The 12,274-nt window shown below is 35.5% G+C and overlaps 1 protein-coding gene across 4 annotated transcripts in view; it reads left to right on the plus strand.

Moving 5' to 3' along the window:
• LOC124643379 (homeotic protein distal-less-like) overlaps positions 1–12,274 on the plus strand; it is a 115,287-nt gene that overhangs the window by 21,560 nt on the left and 81,453 nt on the right. For 3 of the 4 annotated variants that reach the window (XR_006985930.1, XR_006985931.1, XM_047182355.1), the window contains exon 2: positions 1,887–2,378. Coding sequence is in view for 2 of the 4 variants with exons in the window: in XM_047182355.1 (XP_047038311.1) it covers positions 2,309–2,378 (70 nt within the window). In the remaining 2 variants the exon portion in view is untranslated. Of the gene's footprint in view, positions 1–1,886; positions 2,379–3,783; positions 3,829–12,274 lie in introns of those variants that run through there. The other variant, XM_047182354.1, reaches the window with a different exon arrangement.

The raw sequence follows: 12,274 nt of genomic DNA on the forward strand, positions 1-12,274 counted from the left end.
CCACATAGGTATTTTTACCTTGTCCGCGAAGTAGTTCCCATTAGTAGCGGAAACTAAGTATTTGGACATAAAACTATCACAGAACATAACTATGACATGCTACCAGCTTCAAAACAATACTTTAATAAATTAGAAAACTACTTAATCGAAATTAAATATTGATCAACAAACATACACTACATCTTACATTCAATAAATATACTACAAAACGGAAAAGTCTAGGCAAATTATGAACCAACGAAAACAATTAATATTGAACCCAGCATCGCTGTGGCAACCCTATTAGTAATTAATACGAGTATCTGCCGAAAATGGTTTTTTTCTTCTAACATGGTACCATTTGTTTTAACTAAGCCCGTTGCCAGTTACTCTGGTGAGAAACCTTCATGATACTATGGTCTTTTAGTTTTTTTACGATATCTTTGATGAAATACTCCGTTCTTATTAGGACCACACAATTTGTGTGATAGATAGCGCTATGTTTGACAGATTTAGTATTTTGACGTTTGTGAAATGTCAACTGTCAAACAGTAAGATTGGAATTGAGAAGATCCTCCTTTTTAGGATGTTAGTTAAATTAATTAAGCCGTTCTAATTTTTATTTTTTGTTTTGAATTTTCTATGAAAAATTAGTGACATTTTCATAACAAAAATATTGTTATATAAAAACCTTCCTGTCTCTCTGTCTGTACGAGATTAAACTTAAAAACAGCTGTACGAATTTTATGGAGTTTCCACCCGTAGATAGATACATAGAGAAAAGAGAAAGGTTCGAGTACAGGACAATCTATAAGAAGTTCCTGCAGGTGCAATTGCAACCTTCAGACTTTCGATCAAAGATGCACAAAATCTTCACCAATCAATACAAATACAACGAATACAAATAAAACCTTAGTAAATGAGAACGAATGGTGTTTGTCCCCCACACAATGTCCACTTACTGGTTCAATTGACCGTATCGACTAAATTGTTTTAAAGAAAACCCACAACGTGTTGACCTTACGTGACCCCGTGGGAGAGGGCGGGCTTTTTCGTATATTTTTATTTTTATTATATTTTTTAAGTAAGTATAGAAGTTAGAAGTAGTTTTGGAAGGTAAAGGTTCAGTATTGAAAAGTATTAAAGATGTTTTGGGATATGTTGTTTTTCGGTGCGAAAAAAATAGACTGTAGGTACGGGTAATTACAAAAAAAAAAAAAATTGATACCTATAAGAAAAATCTGCATCCAAAGAAGTATTTGGAGTCATAGTTAAGTTACTTAAGATAAAAAATAAGATTTATTTTTATAATAGTAACAAAATTAAACTTAATAGCGACTTTTCTCAACCTAACCTCACAACTAAATATATTTTCGGTGGTTCATGTTTAGCATATAAAAAGGTATATTTTTGATATTTCATTTTCTCCATAATTCTCTTGTTTTTGTGTACAAGGTTTAGAGTAAAAGTCACATTTACTCAAAGAACCCTAAAACTCACAAACCGTTACGGCTGATCGCTCGCTTCGAAATATGCGCAAGAGGCGATTTGTTGATTGTTTTCATCATGACTGGGTTTTATTACTTTATTTTTAGATTCTACATACATTGCAGTTTGTTTGGGAATGTCCAAAAAGATAATTGAATTAAATGTGTCGCTTTCATTTTGTGGAGAAAGAAAGAAACATGAATTGTATTGTATTATATTTTTCTGGGATCTTCTTCTCGCTACCGAATAAAATGTAGGCTATGATTATATTCTGATGTATAAGCTAAATTACTGCCGAGTCTCATCAAAATCCGTTCAACCGATCGTCCGTGAAGAAGCAACAAATATCCTCTTCTATAATCTTTCGTCTTTTTTATACTAGTGTGATTGTATATTAACTATTTATTTCTTTGTTCCAGGCTAACCCAGCGGCCCCCTACACAAAAAGACCATAAAATCCCTCAAAATTACTCGAATTCAATCCCCCAACAGCAAACCAACCACCCTGAGTTTCACAGATCCGTTTGGGCCTCCCCAGTCTTCGGACGGGGGGGGCCCATCCACTCCCCAGCCGGCCCTGACCACCCAAGACTCCATAGACCACCAACACCATCATTTAGGGGGCTCCCAAACCCCCCATGATATCTCAAACTCGAATAACTCAACGCCAACAAATGTATCTTCGAAGTCTGCTTTCATAGAGTTGCAACAACATGGGTACGGTCCTTTTAAGGGGGGGTATCAGCACCCCCACCATTTTGGGAGCCCAGGGGGTCAGCAGAATCCTCACGAGGCCTCAGGGTTCCCCAGTCCTAGGTCGTTAGGGTATCCTTTTCCTCCGATGCACCAAAATACTTATGGTTATCACTTAGGGTCCTATGCGCCGCAGTGTGCCAGTCCGCCTAAAGATGGTAAGTTATTTTTTGGACCTTTTGTATTTAATTTACATAGAAAACTTTAATTACTTTATCAACGTTTAATTTGTGTCTTAATTTTGAACTAAACGTGTGTATATTACAAAAAATACTGAAGCTCTAATTAGGTTTTTAATTTTAATTACCGACGCACGTAAAAAGGCTTCGGATTAACGGTTTGTAAATGCCAGTGTTAATAAGCCCTTTCTATATTTCTAACAAAATACTCTATCTAAGATTAGTTAAATTACCAAGGAAAAATATAATGACTTTATTAGCTACCAGCTTATCTTACTCCCCCAAAAAATGTGTAAAACCTGAAATTATGGCATCACAAATTCAATTGAGTTGTACCTTCACACCTCTGTCACAAAAGAAAGTATCTTTAACTGAAAATTACCGTAATTTAGTGACATTACAAATTGTGTTATGAAATACCCCTATTTTTACAAGTTCACCCCTATATTAACCACACTAAAAATGTTCTTGATCGTCACATTAGAACAATATAATGTGACATTTCGACGTGTCAAATAAGTTTGGTAAAACTCCTTGGTTGGATGGTAAAAAAAAGAATAAAGAAAATGTCTCTTTGGCTGAATTATTTATGGACACTTCGGTGAACTTCTGAATTTTTTATACGATACGATACGACTACGATTTTGAATAAACTTTTAGTCGGCTGATAGTTTGTTTGGGCTCATAAATCAATATGAAGCTGAATGATAGTAGGTACGTACATTATGAAGATCTGGTATGTAGCCGGTATCATACCGACTGAAAACTTCGATTGGAATCAAGATGTTTTAAAAAAATATATTTTTGCCAACCATGGGGTCAACTGTCGGTCGACTGTTTATTTTAACTGTTACAAATCTATGAAAGAAAGGACAGTTGTGTATTTTTTGCATTTTTATTTCATTCGCAAAACTCAATAAAAGTAATATTCTACATTTTTAAAAATTACTTACTCGATACATACGAGTAGTTTATCGATAAATTCTCCTTCAACCTAACATGTCAATCAAATCGCATAAATTCTAGAATTCGTTATAAAAATCGTGACATTTAAACTGTCATATATTGAACGTCAAAACACTGGTAATTGTAGTACGGAACCGTCTAGTTAATATTTAATAAAGTCCCCTATACCACAGTTTACGTATAGTGATGAACCGCTTGTCATGAGAAATTATATCGATTCTTTTGTTAAACTGTCCGACTTTTTATCGATATCGATAAAATATTTGACTTTGAATTTGCAAAAAAGATTCGTCTTGATCTGTGAACAGAAATAAAGTAATTACTATGCTTGCTTGTATAACCTAATTTAGTCCTTATAGGTAATGTAAATTGGTTTTGTTTTATTCTTTACATTTTTCACTGTGTTTTTCCTTCCCAGATCAACACGGAAATGTCTCTTTTTCACATCTAAACCACTACCTTGGTAAGAGAAACTATCATCACAATCATATTAACATTAAAAACCAGCTATAATATGACACTAGATATGCTATCGATAGTTTGCGAAGTTCCCTGTCATCGCACAGGAATACATTGTACACTGAAACCTCCTTTATCATGAATCAACATATTGCTGAAATTCGAATGACAAATTTATTGTCATTTATTGTCATTGTGTCGCGAAAAACTCAAAAACTACTGCATTTAGTAGTAGTTTTTGAGTTTTTCGCGAACAACGGTATAAACTGATTCAAAGCTAGTATTTTTTTCTATCACTCCTAATTTTGTTTTCTTAATTTAAAGGGTGTAAATAATGTATCGATATGTCACACACATCACTAACTTGAAATAAAATTTTCCGAACGCCACCTAACGGTATAGCGCATAGAACTTTTATGTGTCACTAAGCTCGTGCCCAATAGCAAAGTCAAATTTGAATTTGGAATACGAAAGAATCGATTTTTAAAATGCCTTTTTTCTGCTTTTGACATCTTTTATATAGACGTGAATCAAAAAAAGGTTTTACTGAAAAATGGTTATAAATTATATTCCTATAGTTTTTGCAAATTTTTACCCACAAAGTATATAATTTAAATGGCTGGAATTCAGCAAAACGTTTCGCGGTAAAATATAATTCGATTTTCCATGTCACATGGCATAGATTTAAATCGGTCACACGCAAATTATTTATTAGATATTTCTCAGTAATGTAACAAGTTTCATTTTCATATTAAACCTACCTATTTAGGTATATACCTGAATTTTGTAATATCACGAAATATGTATCGTTTTCTATGGAGATATCAGACACAGGTGCACTTACTATTCCTTCAGTCTCATAGCCCGATGGGACAGACACAGGTGCACTCACTATTCCTTCACTCTCATAGCGCGATGAGACGACAATCCGACACCACCGGAAAGAGGACAATAGAAAGAGAAGTGAGATAACAGTAGTTGTTTACATCATTCTCACCTTGGCTTTTATCATCTATTTACATTGGGGTCGGCTTCCAGTCTAACCGTATGTAGCTGAGTACCAGGTTTTTTAGAGTTGTTGTTGTTTTCAACACTAGTTTTTTAGCTATTTAACTAACTAAGCGTTGCTAATAGTTTTGAAAGACTTTTGTCATAACGCATATTTTGTCAATTTTGTTCGCGAGCGTTAAATAAATTTTAATTAAATAAATACGGTGTTATGTATGCCTAAATAATACACGCTTTCAGCCAAAAGCCATCGGGTTTATCCAAAATCAAGTTTTCAAAAAAATTGTGTCCTGGTCATTTAAATAAAACTACTTTTACGGATTTTATCGCGTTATATTAATATTATTTAATCCGCGATAAAATCCGTAAAAGTAGTTTTATTTAAATGTCTAATATTCGCGTAAGTGTCAGAAATCAATTGTGTCCTGGGTCTGCGCAAATGTATAATGTGCACTATAATGCTTAAAACTCAAAATCATTTATTCAAACTTGGCTGAAAATCAGCACTCTTTGAACGACAAAATTTACAAAAGACAGCCCCCAAAACGTCCGCCCTTCACCACTTCCTATAGGTTTTTGCTGGGAAACTTACACATAGATGAAAATCGGTCTAGACGACATTATTGTTATTGTTTGTCAGACTTTCTGACTTCAGATAGTCGTACTAATTGTAAATGATTTTCATTTTCAGTACGACTTTATAGCGTCAAGCACCTTTGATGTATTGACCCTTGTGGCTATTACTTAGCCACGAGCCCTTTTAGCATTAAATATTAAAATATAATTGCCTACATAATTACTAACACACATGTAATAATTTTAGTTAATCCATTTGATAAGTACAGTTAACTTGACCAGTTATCCTATACCCTAACTGTACTAACCTCCATTTGCAGTTAAAGTTTTATTATTAAAAGGTTAATTCATTTAATCCCTAGAAATGGTAATAAAATCATGATCCCTGTTAAAGACGATGTTATAGCGAAAATATTGTGTTTCGGAAAGCACGATAAACTGTAGGTCCCGGCTGCCATTTGAACATCTTTGGCAGTCGTTACGGGTAGTCAGAAGCCAGTACCTGAGTATGACACCAGTCTAACCAAGGGGTATTGGGTAGCTCGGGTAACTGGGATGAGGAGGTCAGATAGGCAGTCGCTCCTTGTAAAGCACTGGTACTCAGCTGCATCCGGTTAGACTGGAAGCCGACCCCAACATAGTTGGGAAAAGGGCTAGGTAGATGAACATAGATTGATCATCTATGTTCTATCTATATAAGGATACTAGCTTCCGCCAGCGGCTTCGCCCGCGTGGTGTGTTGATAAAAAGTTGCCTATGTGTTAATCCAGGGTATCACCTATCTACATACCAAAGGACAATGCCGGATTTTGTATGGACCCTGTCCCCACCCACCAACAGACTTGAAACTAGTGTCATCGGAAGCGCATCCTTCGATAGATCATGATTATCAAAACGATTTACTCCAAATGTATGGGGTTTTGGAAATACACGACATTTAAGTGTCCTTAATAATCAATTAACTTCAAGTTTGTTAACCAATTACTCGGAGTTGCGTGGACCGATTTTGATTATTTCTGTTTTAATGCAAAGAACGTGTCTCAACGTTAGTCCGATATCATTTTCAACGGGATCTTTTTAGCAACTTTTGAGTTATCACCGGTTACAATGACAATTGGTTTAATGATTTTGTATGGACCTTTACTGACTCCAACAGAGTTGAACCTAGTGTCATCAGAAGCGCCTTTTCTGATACATATTTTTTTACTATTACGGATTTTATCGCGTTATATTAATATTATTTAATCCGCGATAAAATCCGTAAAAGTAGTTTTATTTAAATGTCTAATATTCGCGTAAGTGTGAGAAATCAATTGTGTCCTGGGTCTGCGCAAATGTATAATGTGCACTATAATGCTTAAAACTCAAAATCATTTATTCAAACTTGGCTGAAAATCAGCACTCTTTGAACGACAAAATTTACAAAAGACAGCCCCCAAAACGTCCGCCCTTCACCACTTCCTATAGGTTTTTGCTGGGAAACTTACACATAGATGAAAATCGGTCTAGACGACATTATTGTTATTGTTTGTCAGACTTTCTGACTTCAGATAGTCGTACTAATTGTAAATGATTTTCATTTTCAGTACGACTTTATAGCGTCAAGCACCTTTGATGTATTGACCCTTGTGGCTATTACTTAGCCACGAGCCCTTTTAGCATTAAATATTAAAATATAATTGCCTACATAATTACTAACACACATAAAATGTAATAATTTTAGTTAATCCATTTGATAAGTACAGTTAACTTGACCAGTTATCCTATACCCTAACTGTACTAACCTCCATTTGCAGTTAAAGTTTTATTATTAAAAGGTTAATTCATTTAATCCCTAGAAATGGTAATAAAATCATGATCCCTGTTAAAGACGATGTTATAGCGAAAATATTGTGTTTCGGAAAGCACGATAAACTGTAGGTCCCGGCTGCCATTTGAACATCTTTGGCAGTCGTTACGGGTAGTCAGAAGCCAGTACCTGAGTATGACACCAGTCTAACCAAGGGGTATTGGGTAGCTCGGGTAACTGGGATGAGGAGGTCAGATAGGCAGTCGCTCCTTGTAAAGCACTGGTACTCAGCTGCATCCGGTTAGACTGGAAGCCGACCCCAACATAGTTGGGAAAAGGGCTAGGTAGATGAACATAGATTGATCATCTATGTTCTATCTATATAAGGATACTAGCTTCCGCCAGCGGCTTCGCCCGCGTGGTGTGTTGATAAAAAGTTGCCTATGTGTTAATCCAGGGTATCACCTATCTACATACCAAATTTCAACCAAATTGGTCCCGCCGTTTTTGCGTGATTGAATAACAAACATACATTCTCACAAACTTTCACATTTATAATATAAGTAGGAAAGTAGGATTTGTTATACTATGTGACAGAGCTAACCTTTATAAAATGAGTTCCAATGGCAGCTATCTAAGTGTCTATGGTATTTCACGATATCTTTGTCCTTACAAGGAAATAACTCGGAAATGGCACGCTTTGAAAAAATATCATCCTTTAGTATTGCTATTGAGATTTTTAAAGCTAAAGAGTTTGCTTGTTTTAACGAGCTGATCTCAAAAATACTGGACTGATTTGAAAAATTATTATATTATGCCGAAAATATTTCTATTCTACCTAATGATTTTTCAAAGCCCAAACTTATATACGGAAATTTCAAATTATACAAAACAAAATTACATTGTTAAGATGAAGATATACAAAAAAAAATAGTTTCAAATACCAAAAAAAATACTAAGTATCAGTTTCGCTTTCAAGAATGCCATCCGCGAAAAAAACGGCACGCGATCCATAGACAATGTAGAAAAACGCTTGATAACTTTTTTAGGCGTCAAAAATTTCGTGCAAAGGAAACTATGATTAAATCGATGAGTTCCGACATGCCTTTTCCTTGCGATTTTAATGCCTTATAAGGATGCCACTTTGCTTAAAATTGTATTTTAATTGTCTTTACTATGTTACTCAATAATTTGAGCTGTAATTTGTTATGATAGGATATATTTTTTTCGGTATGATGCGGCTGTTTTTAGTCTGTGACGTCATTGGAAATGCAAACCGTTATGAACCATGAAATGATATAACAGTAAGATTTATTACAACAAGTGGTTTCTTGCGGCTTCCCTCATGTTAAAGTAGAAATACTTCCAGTAACAGAATAAATACCTATGTCCTATTATGACTCGCAAATTATGTGGCTTTCAGTTGGAGCAGAATTTTCTTACTCTTTTATGCAGATCCTGGGATTTCTTCCCTACTTTGGCGTGAAATCATCAAATGACTCCTCCCGCTGTGGGTTGGTAGCGTAAGGAAGTGTCAGACTCTTACTGATTAAAACCCACCATGTTCCTTCTGGAGCCCACAGTGTACCAGGGCTGCGGTAACTCGCGCGAACAACCCCTCAGCCCCAGAGCATACCTAAGAGGCCGCTGGGTAGAAATAACCTTACAAACTTTTCTTTATAAGATTAATAATATCTATTGCTAGATAATTGCAGATTAGTAAGATCTCTGCCAACCCTATGCAAGGTTGATTTTTACACACAACCGCTTCCCAAATACACTAGGAGTTTCTAAACCCTTCCTCGTTCCAAGGTTGCGGCTAGGTTTTCAAAATGGCCTCGAAACGACGGAAACAACTCTACCTGCTCTTTAAATAATGTTATAGATTTGGGCTTGGGCTAATCGATTTTTGATAGACAAGGCTTTATTTGTTTCTCGTGGTTTCACCCGCGTTCCGTGGAAACTACCTCTATTAGGTACCTGTGTAAAATATAGCACATATCACCCTTGTACCCGTGTTAAATATAACCTATGCCACTCGGGGATAGTGTAGCTTGTTAACGGTGAAAAAAAATCACATCGGTACAGTATATTCTGTATCTTGCACCTGATGAATATCAACCTAGTTACCCAGGCAACCCAATACCCGTAGGTAAGACTGATGTCACACTTACTGGCTTCTGACTACCCGTAACGACTGCCAAGGATGTTCAAACTATAGCCGGGATCTTACAAAACACGAAAGAACTCGTCATGACAAAATGGTCACCCATCCACAGATCGACCGCACGATGCGACAAGCGTTGCTTAACTTTATGATATCTCATGATATACGTTATACGTATCACATACCATGACAACTCAAATATATTTGAATAAGTGTTATGACCCGCGTTTCAATTAATCTCCATGTAATAGTAACCTGTAATTAAAAATTGTAACAAACAAACAATGTTACACTATGATTAATAAATTGACACAAATCTACTGGGACCATAAATTTTCATTTTGACCCTCTATTACTCTTTCTATTTATTGAAATAGATGGCACTGTATTTAAATTATCATATTTCTAGCTTCCGATTTCACCCTGTCCCGAAGGAATTAATTCGCGCAACTGAATAAAAAGTAGCCTATAGACTTTCTCGATAAAAGGACTATCTAACAGTGAAATATTTTTCCAAATTGACCGATAAGTTCCTGAGATTGGCATAACACTTATTCTGCTTTATAATATTCGTAATTTAATTTTCATACCAAGGGGTATCATGTTACCCAGTAACTGGGTTGGGGAGGTCAGATAGGCAGTCGCTCCTTGTAAAACACTGGTACTCAGCGAAACAGTTCATAATTGTAAACAGTCGCATATAACGCTGAGGCACATTTAAAGTTAAACCTTATAGCAAGGAGGTAGAGTAGGAATTCTTATGCCTGTGTAGACGGCGATAAATCTTTTTAGCTTGTAACAAGGGGTGATATTATTTAATAGAAGTATGTTTCTGAAGAGGAGAGGAGAGGCCTATGTCCAGCAGTGGACTGCTATAGGCTGATGATGATGATGATGATGTTTCTGAATTATTAATGTGATTGTACACAATAACAGTTAGTAGATTTAAACTAAGAAAATAAAACAGGACTCATTTTTTATTTGTACCCTAAAGGCTCCGAAACTACAGAACTGATATGAAAAATTCTTTCACTGTTGGGGCGCTACACTCTTCCCGAGTAACATAGGCTATATTTGATCCCGGTACGAGCAGTAGTTCCCACGGGACGCGAGTGAAATCACGGAAAAGCGACAAGTCATAAATGGGTCATCATTTATGACTTGTCGCCGTATGCCGACCCCAACATAGTTGGGAAAAAGGCTCGGGAGATGATAAGAATAAGAATAATTTATTTGCCATAAACATGTGTATATAAATCATTCTTATTCTTATCATCTCCCGAACCTTTTTCCCAACTATGTTGGGGTCGGCTTCCAGTCTAACTGGATTCAGCTGAGTACCAGTGTTTTACAAGGAGCGACTGCCTATCTGACCTCCTCAACCCAGTTACCCGGGCAACCCGATTTGCCTTGGTAAGTCATAAATAGGTATGGAAGAAATAGTTTGAATAAAACTGTGTATTTTTTAGTGTTTTTACACAAAAATTATCATAGCTCCAAAATCTCTGAACATACCTCTACATAATTAAAGTACCTATGTTTAATTACATTGTTTAGCTAAATGAAACAATTTGTATGTAGTTACAATTGTTTATAATTAATTGGTGTCGTAAATTTAATTGGGCCTGTAATTGTTTAAGATTCATATCTAACTAGTTGCCCGCGGTTTTGTTTATGTAAAAGAAGAACTATTTCCTGCAGCTGGGTAAAAATTGACCTGTCTTTTATAGGAATTAGACAATATGTGTAAAAATAATCATTTAAATTGGTTCGGTAGTTTAGGCGTGAAAACGCGAAAGATAAGTAGATTTGATTTTGATGCTAAGAATTATTTTGGTCCGTTAATCTAACCTCCAAAATCACACTTCAAATTTCGAATCTTATAAAATATTCGAAATTCAAAATCCAAAAAAAGAATAAAAAGGTACAGTCATGTTAAAAAGCGCTTAACGTAACGTTCGTTCGGTCACTCCCACTGGTACGGCACGAAAGGTGCTCTATTTCATCCTACTAATAATATTTTAAATGTGAAAGTTTGTGAGAATGTATGGATGTATGTTTGTTATTCTTTCACGCAAAAACGGCTGGATCGATTTGGTTGAAATTTGGTATGTAGATAGGTGATACCCTGCATTAACGCATAGGCTACTTTTTATCAACACACCACGCGGGCAAAACCGCGTGCGGAAGCTAGTTAATTTTATTTTATTAAGTGTTAGTTTTCTCGAGCGTTTTTACAACAAAATTAATTTATGGGATAATTGTGCTAATCCGTCACATGAGTAACGTTTAATGTCGATTTAGCGGCCATTTTGTGATTTATTGCATTACTAGCTGGTGCCCGCGACTTCGTCTGCGCAAGTTTAGTACATATTTCGAACAATATGTTTACAAATTGTAGCCTATGTGTTATTCTGATGTATAAGCTATATTATTGTAAAGTTTCATTAAAATCCATTCAGTAGTTTTTGCGTGAAAGAGTAACAAACATCCATGCATCCATATTTGAAGAACAGACAAATTATTACGCTCATTAAATGCGTGTAAGTAGTCTACTACGATTATACTTATGATCATTTACATCTAGTTAGTGAAATAAATATACGAATTGTAGGTAAATACTACAAATGTGCAGGTCTAGTAACTAGTCTACATAAAGGCATATTAAAGAGGATTTTTTTTTATCTGAAACTAGTGAACCGATTTTTAAAATTCTTTCACTGTTCGAAAGCTAAACTATCCCCGAGTAACAGGCTAGATTCTATACGGTTAGATAAATCTTCAATTACTATTACTTAAGTAAAATGTTTTCTTCTTTTCATATTCTTACTCAAAGTCGTTACGGGTAGTCAGAAGCCAGTAAGTCTGACACCAGTCTAACCAAGGGGTATCGGGTTGCCCGGGTAACTG

This window comes from Helicoverpa zea, chromosome 27 (genome assembly GCF_022581195.2).
Source record: "Helicoverpa zea isolate HzStark_Cry1AcR chromosome 27, ilHelZeax1.1, whole genome shotgun sequence".
Classification (NCBI taxonomy): domain Eukaryota; kingdom Metazoa; phylum Arthropoda; class Insecta; order Lepidoptera; family Noctuidae; genus Helicoverpa; species Helicoverpa zea.